We start from the raw sequence: 8565 nt of genomic DNA, 5'->3' as shown, positions 1-8565 counted from the left end.
GCCCCGATCTTTGGTGGTCACATCATGCGCCTCTTCTGTAGATGTGACCACAATGCGAATTTAGACTCCCAGAGTGTGAGGACGTCCATCAAGATGTCCTTATGTTGGAGTCCGAAGTGGGTAGTCGTTGGTCGTGGGGGATCCATACGAATGGTCGCTAATCCTTTTATGTTTCAGAATAGACATGTCTAGAAAGTAGTAGGACCTATTCAATGTCAGGTTGGTGGATTCCATGTTAGCGCGCTTGGACGAGCTGGTGGTAGAAGCATTCGACTACTGGCCAAGACTGCGAGGGGGTAATGTCCAGGGAATACTTGTCCCGAAAGAGTTCCCCCAAGATAGTCGAGTCCAAACGAGGCGACAAGAGGAGCCATCGCGAGCTGAAGGAAACCGCAATCAGCAAGCGAGATCAGACCAGCCCAACCCCGAGTCCATTGAAATCCAATGCGAGCTGCTGCGACCCGCGACGAACCTCCATCGCTGGTCATTGAAGATTCATCCAGGGGTTATATTGGCCGTCTGCCAATAGATTTCTGAACAAAGAGGTAGCAGGTGGTGACAAAAAAAAAACTTTCGTTTTTTTTTGGGGAAGTAAGGGGGGTGTGTAACGAAGTGAAATTCGTTACTAGAACCACCCGGTATAATTTAGCCCAGGTTAAGAATTCAAAAATTGTTTTATTAGAATCACCTAGTAATTTACCCAGGTTTAGAATTCAATAATTATTTTATTAAAATCACCCAGTATAATTTGCCCCAGGTTTAGAATTCCATCATTATTCTACCAGTCATCTGAGTAGGTGAAAATAAAATTTTAATTGAGAGCAGTGAAGGTATTTTTCGTCCAATTCAAAAATTTTCATTTGGAATAATTTTTGATTTATTTATTTCATGAAAATATAACGATGCAATTTAAAATATCAGCCTATGTATAAAAACTTTCGAGCGACAACGCGATAGACGTTATCTCTTAAATATGTTCTTTTTTACATGTTGTCGTTCGTTTTTCATAGGTATACCGCCGATTTCGAGACTCGAAATTTTCCCCTTCCAACCGAGATTACAAGTGAAGTATTTCGGAAAAGGAGGATGATTCTTGCCGGTGTCTTCGAAGTATCAAGATATTTTCCGATTTACTCCTGTCGGCGTCTTCGAGCTATATATTTTCATAGTTATTGAGCGGATTTTCTTGAGTAACAATTTAGAGTTTAATTTTTAGTTTGTAATTTTTCTTTTGAACGTTGGACGTTTTAGTGCCGTATTTTATATTCGTGAATTTGACACTTAGCCCGTACACGAAAAGAATTTGAGTTCGTGTAGTGAAGTGGGAAATTCTTAGGATTGGTAAGAACCGTTTTATTCCTGTCTGTATTATCGGTGACTTTCCTGTGTTCCATCGATACTTTCCGAGTGTGATTTATTTGTAATTTATTTTATTTCTAAGATCTTTCTTTCTCAAGTGGAGTTTGTCTGTTCGGTTCCTTATTGCGAGCAACTCTTATTTGGAACTACCAGGCAAAACTCCTTATCTTGGGGAGAGGGGTCGTTTATTTCCGATCTCCGGATCACTGCGGTCTTTAAGGTTAATTATCCTGTCCGGTCCGACTCGAGTCGTTAATTGGTGGATGCGCCGAGGTATACCGTAAGTGAAATTTATTTCTTTGATCTTTCTTTCTCAAGTGGAGTTTGTCTGTTCGGTTCCTTATTGCGAGCAACTCTTATTTGGAACTACCAGGCAAAACTCCTTATCTTGAGGAGAGGGGTCGCTAATTTCCGATCTCTGGATCACCGTGGTCTTTTGGGCTAATTACCCTGTCCGGTCTGACTCGAGTCGTGAATTGGTGGATGCGCCGGAGTAAACCCTGAGCGAAATTTATTTCTTAGGTCTTTCTTTCTCAAGTGGAGTTTGTCTGTCCGGTTCCTTATTGCGAGCAACTCTTATTTGGAACTACCAGGCAGAACTCCTTATCTTGAGGAGAGGGGTCGCTCATTTCCGATCTCCGGATCACCGCGGTGTTTTGGGCTAATTACCCTGTCCCATCTGACTCGAGTCGTGAATTGGTGGATGCGCCAAAGTATACCCTGAACGAAATTCATTTCTTAGGTCTTTCTTTCTCAAGTGGAGTCTGTCTGTCCGGTTCCTTATTGCGAGCAACTCTTATTTGGAACTACCAGGCAGAACTCCTTATCTTGAGGAGAGGGGTCGCTAATTTCCGATCTCCGGATCACGGCAGTGTTTTGGGGCTAATTACCCTGTCCGGTCTGACTCGAGTCTAGAATTGGTGGATGCGCCAGAGTATACCCTGAACGAAATTCATTTCTTAGATCTTTCTTTCTCAAGTGGAGTTTGTCTGTCCGGTTCCTTATTGCGAGCAACTCTTATTTGGAACTACCAGGCAGAACTCCTTATCTTGAGGAGAGGGGTCGCTAATTTCCGATCTCCGGATCACAGCAGTGTTTTGGGCTAATTACCCTGTCCGGTCTGACTCGAGTCGTGAATTGGTGGATGCGCCACAGTATACCCTGAACGAAATTTATTTCTTAGATCTTTCTTTCTCAAGTGGAGTTTGTCTGTCCGGTTCCTTATTGCGAGCAACTCTTATTTGGAACTACCAGGCAGAACTCCTTATCTTGAGGAGAGGGGTCGCTAATTTCCGATCTCCGGATCACCGCGGTGTTTTGGGCTAATTACCCTGTCCGGTCTGACTCGAGTCGTGAATTGGTGGATGCGCCGAAGTATACCCTGAGTGAAATTTATTTCTTAGATCTTTCTTTCTCAAGTGGAGTTTGTCTGTCCGGTTCCTTATTGCGAGCAACTCTTATTTGGAACTACCAGGCATATCTCCTTATCTTGGGGAGAGGGGTCGCTTAATTCCGATCTCCGGATCACAGCAGCCTTTTCGGCGAATTACCCTGTCCGGTCTGACTCGAGTCTGGAATTGGTGGATGCGCCAGAGTATACCCCGAACGAAATTTATCTCTTTGATTTATTTTTGGTGGATGCGCCGATACAAGACCTGATTCGAAGATATTGTTCAGGCTTGCTGTTTCTAATAAAGAGGTATCGAACCGGACCGTACGGAACACAGGATAGGTAGTCACATCTGACTTATTAGACTGCATTTCACACGCCAATCTGCCTGCTTTCCACGCTTGTCCGCACTTAACCGTTTTTATCATCGCTCAATTTGCTTGCTCACTGCTTACTCATTTCTGCTGCTTGATATACGCCACCTGCTCACCTCGCTTAGTTCTCGTTCCGTACCGTGTTGCATTGTAAATATTTGCTTTTGGTGTTTAGTAGCCTTTTGCATTATTGTATATATAGGATAGTATTGTATATAATTTGGTGTTGTACATAAGGGAACGGATATTGTTAAATATAGTGTGTTTCGTCAGGGTGTCTTTTATTTATCTCATAGACATTTACTGACATTTAGCGAAATAAATCACCACTGGTCAATCGCTCTTACCTCAGATTGAATCGAACCCTTCTCCAACTGTTTAAAAGCTACCCAGGGTCGAAAATAGTGAGCGACGTAAGGAATTGCGACCTTATAAAACCTATCGCAATTGGCGCCCGAGGTAATATAGGAGAGAAATAGTAAACAATCAACAATCCGAAGAAAGTCGCCGTCACAAATTGGCGCCCGAGCAGGGACCTGATTTTTTTTGCTATAGGACTGACAGAAGAGCCCTTTAGAGTATTTTTTGTGTAGAATATTTTTCAGAGGATAATGGAGGTGAACAGATTGAGAGCGGAAGAGTTGAGATGGGAGCTGGAGGCTCGTGGCCGTAGAGCCGGCAGAACCGTACAAGAAAACCGGAAGGAACTGAGGAAGGTGTTGGCACAGGATGTACAGTTCTGTCCAATGGAAAGAGACACCGAGGAAGAACTGAACGATGCCAGTCAAATCCTGAGAAGCTTGGTGGAACATGTTCAAGCTTTTGACGAGGAGAACACCGCGAATGAGGAGCCACGTATCAGGAGTAGACTCATACACCTACAGAACCGTCTCAGCCTGGTGAGACCGACTACGATGGAGGAACAGGCCAAGGCCGACGAGCTGTCTGAGTTATGGAAACAAACAGACGAGATGCTGGTGGATGCCGTGGTCTTGGCCAAAGCAAAAGTTGCCCGGAATGGGTTGAGGTATGTTTCGGAAAACCCTGAGCTGGGTGAAGCATCTCAACCGGAAAGAGAAGTAAGTCTTATCTCCTTCGAGGATTCTCCCATGGAAGACCAACAAACCACCGGTGCTGACAACGGAGGCACCTTCAAGGGAGACCAAACGCAGATTTTGCAGCAGGAAAATAGCGAGGGAGGTTTCTCATTGAATTTCTTCCGGCGGTTACACAACAGGGCTTGTGAAGCTGTCCGTCGACGATTAAACTTCACTAGTCCCTGGAGAACAGATGAAACTTCTGGACCGCTCATGCGAGGGAATAGGCCGGTGGTGGCTGAGTCGACTCGGAGAATTTCGTTCCCATTTTTGGTACCCGAGGATTCGAGAGATACCGAGGAGGATGTAGCCCACACGACGGCTACGGGAGGTCAAGCTGATCTAGGCAGATCAGATAGTTTGGAGCGAGGCAGAACAGGACAGGACAACAGGACTGGAATGGATAGATCATTTAACCAGCCAGCCGTACCTGTTTATAAGTGGAATATACAATTCGATGGATCAACCAGCGTTAACGCATTCCTGCAGGAGGTCGAACATCTAGCCGAAACTCGCAAGGTTACTCGACAGTATCTCTTCGAATCTATCTTCGAGTTACTACGGAAGGATGCCAGGGATTGGTATATTCCCAGGAGAGGTACATTCAGGGGTTGGGAAGACTTCAAGGAGCAACTGCGTGAGGCTTTCCTCCCCCTCGACTACGAGGAAACGCTTCTAGAGGAAATCAGGAAACGAACTCAGGGGGAGGACGAAAAGCTGTTGATGTTCGTCACAAGGATGCAGAACCTGTTCTTGAAGTTGACTACAAAGCGACCTCCTGAAGAAGAACAGGTGAATATGATCAGGAAGCGTCTGTTGCCGACCCTGCAGAAAGCACTGGCTTTTCAAGAGATCAACAATTATGCCCAGCTGTTGTCCAAAGGAAAGGTGTTTGAGTTGGTTCAGTGGTATGCGGACCAATACACTCCACCTCCAGCCCATAAAGGTCTAATCGATGATCCACACCTGGTATATGAAAGACCTCGCCGAAAACCTCCACAGACCTTGACCGTCGAGTTTCCACCGTCCAAGAGGCCGGAAGAAATGAAGCCATCGGAAAATGTACCAAAGTCGACGCCTAAGGCCCGGAATGAAACACCAAAGAGGGAGTCTACATCCGTTGGAGTCAAACCTGGAGGCCCACCACCTCGTGATGCCAAGGTCGTTCGGTTCGAAGACACCAGGCTCCGAGAACTTCAATGCTGGCGTTGTGGTAAGGTCGGACACTTGAGAAGGGGGTGTCAATCAACGCCGAGGCTGTCTTGTTCCCGATGTGGGAAGCAAGGCGTGATGTCCAGGGATTGCCGATGTTCGGAAAACTAGAGCGGAGCTGCCCCGCGGGGAAGAGACAGTTCCGTTCCGTGGCATCCCCAATCAAGCAGTCAGCGTGCACGCAGGATAACCGGCCAATAGTCGCTGTCCACATCGGAAAACAGTCCGTGGCAGCCCTGCTAGACACTGGTGCGTCTAAGTCCTTTTTGAGCAAAAAGGCAGCAGAGGCATGCAGGAGGATGAGAGTTTTTCCGTCGGAGATCGCAGATATGGTGGCCACAGTGGCCGACGGAAGTTCAATCACCGTGAAAAAGATGTACGAGCCCATAATACGGTTTGGGGAGGAGGAGATCAAATCTCGACTTCATTTGGTGCCCCATCTACCGATGGATCTGGTTCTGGGAATGGACCTGCTGGCTTCGCACGATTTCAAGATTGATTTCCGTACCTCGCAGTGCTTCCTCAAGGGCAAGTTGCTGAAGAGAGCCGTTTCGCCGATCTCTACGCCACACAACACGTCGATTAGTTCTTTAGACCATCGGGAAGAAAGCGTCCTTCAGAAGTTCCTGGAGAAAGAACTTACAGTCTTCGAACAGATACGAGGACCGACGAAAATGGCCCAACACGAGATCAAGGTGAAGCCCGGGACCGAGCCTATCAAGCAGAGATACCGCCCATGTAACCCCAAAATGCAGGAGATAATAGACCAGGAAGTGGACCGAATGTTGGAAGAGGACATTATAGAACCTTCAAAATCACCGTGGAGCTCCTGTGTCGTTATCGTAAAGAAGGCTAATGGGAACCCCAGATTCTGCATCGACTTCAGAGCAGTAAACGAGGTCTCGGTCAAGGACGCATACCCTTTGCCATACATTGCTGGGATATTGGACAAACTGAGGCGAGCAAAGTACATCTCTACGTTGGATTTGAAACAAGGATATTGGCAGATTCCTCTCACGGAGGAGAGTAAGCCCATCACTGCTTTTGCTGTGTCTGGAAGAGGTCTGTTTCAGTTCAAAGTGATGCCGTTTGGTCTTCATTCCGCCGGTGCGACGTTCCAGAGACTCTTGGACCGTGTCATAGGTCCTGAGTTGGACCCAATTGCCTTCGCATATCTGGACGACATAGTGGTCTTGGGAGAAACGTTTGAGGAGCACCTGGCTAACTTATAGTTAGTGTTTCGCCGTCTCAGAGAAGCAAACCTCAAGATCAATCCAGATAAATGTGAGTTCGTCAGGAGTTCTCTGAAATATTTGGGTCATGTGATAACCGAAGAAGGGATTGCGACGGATCCGGACAAGATTGCTGCCATAAATTCGATGAAGCCGCCGAAGACCGTACGAGAACTTCGCCGATTTCTGGGAGTGGCGAGCTGGTACCGAAGATTTGTGGATGACTTCACAAAAATAGTTACGCCACTCACGTTATTGCTGAAGAAAAAGCAAAGATGGAAGTGGGAAATGGAGCAACAGCGAGCGTTCGATACGCTGAAGGAGAAACTCACTGAATCACCAGTGTTAGCCTGTCCGGATTTCTCCCAGCCGTTTACGTTGCAGACTGATGCATCCGAGAGCGGGCTCGGGGCTGCCTTAACGCAGATCCAGGAAGGACGCGAACGAGTTATCGCCTACGCCAGCCGTACTCTAAATGGTGCCGAAAAGAACTATTCGGTGACCGAAAAGGAATGCTTGGCAATCGTATGGGCCATAGACAAAATGAGGCCGTATCTGGAAGGGTATCATTTTACCGTGATCACTGATCACATGAGTTTGCGCTGGTTACGATCGATAAAATCTCCCTCAGGCCGGATTGCAAGGTGGTGTGTCTTTCTACAACAATATGATTTTGAGATCAAATATAGAAAGGGCGCCCTGAACCGAGTGGCAGATGCCTTGTCCAGGGATCCGTTGCCGTCAGAGGAACAGGTCTGTGTGGTCAAGAACACGACCCGATGCCCGTGGTATACTAGGAAATACCAGGAGGTCTCGAAGAAGCCTGCGGATTTTCCAGATTACCGGATACAGGAGGGAAGGTTATACCGACATTTTTGGAGCGCCGACGACTTCACGGAAACGGAGATGGGAACACCGTGGAAACTGTGCATCCCGAAAGAGGATCGGCAGTTGATACTGCGGGAGAACCATGATGAGCCGGTAGCTGGTCACTTGGGAATCGCAAAGACCATATCTCGAGTGGCCCAAAGCTACTATTGGCCTGGGATGTTCCGTGAAGCAGCCCAATACGTTCGAAGGTGCAAGCAATGCCAGAGGTACAAGGTTTGCCAACAGAAACCCCCAGGGAAAATGCAACCGTACCACATCACCGAACCATGGCATACGGTCTACACGGATCTAATAGGCCCATTACCTCGTTCCAAAAGGTAATATAGGAGAGAAATAGTAAACAATCAACAATCCGAAGAAAGTCGCCGTCACAACAGATATGGAGGCTGTTTGTTTCTTATAATATTATGGTACAAAATCAAAGCTGCAAACTTAAATCTATTCTGCATATTTAGCCACTTCGGCTTCCCTCAACTTGTGACTTATTCTGTCATATTTCCTCAAACCATAAATGAAACGCAAGCAACTGTCTTGAACTTTTTGAATCTTGTTAAGAGTAATTTGATCCAAACATGGATAAAATATTTGAGAACAGTAGTTAAACGATGACAAAACCAAGCTGTTGCAAAGTGTAATCTTAAGTTCCTGTGGGAGACACCCTCTATGGGGGTATAGCATGCGAAGACCACAGATGGCTTTCTGAGTACAGTTCGATATATATGTACGGAAGCGAAACGAATTGTCCATATTCAGACCCAGATTGCGAACAGATTCTACAATAGGTATATCCTCCGCTCCAATGGACACCTTAGCCGTTTGTCGCAGAAATTCACAGATCTTATCACCGCCGAAGAATATAGCTTGGGATTTACTCGCATTGATTTTTAAGTTATGGCTGAGTGATATCCTTGCAATATTTTCAAGATCTGCATTTATCTTCGCAATACCCTCGTCAATGTTTTCAGGATGAAAACTATAATATAATTGCGTATCGTCCGCATAGAAATGAA

The 8565-nt window shown here is 46.3% G+C and overlaps 1 protein-coding gene across 1 annotated transcript; it reads left to right on the top strand.

Annotated features, from left to right (window-relative positions):
* Positions 1-3734: 3734 nt before the first annotated feature.
* LOC123680870 lies at positions 3735-7876 on the top strand. Its single transcript, XM_045618988.1, is given in 2 exon segments — positions 3735-5433; positions 5502-7876. Coding segments are annotated over 2 exon segments (4074 nt in total).
* The last annotated feature ends 689 nt before the right edge of the window (positions 7877-8565 follow it).

The sequence above is a fragment of the Harmonia axyridis genome, chromosome 5, assembly GCF_914767665.1.
Source record: "Harmonia axyridis chromosome 5, icHarAxyr1.1, whole genome shotgun sequence".
Lineage (NCBI taxonomy): Eukaryota > Metazoa > Arthropoda > Insecta > Coleoptera > Coccinellidae > Harmonia > Harmonia axyridis.
Note: the sequence above shows the minus strand (reverse complement) of the source record. Positions and strands in the feature narration are given on the sequence as shown.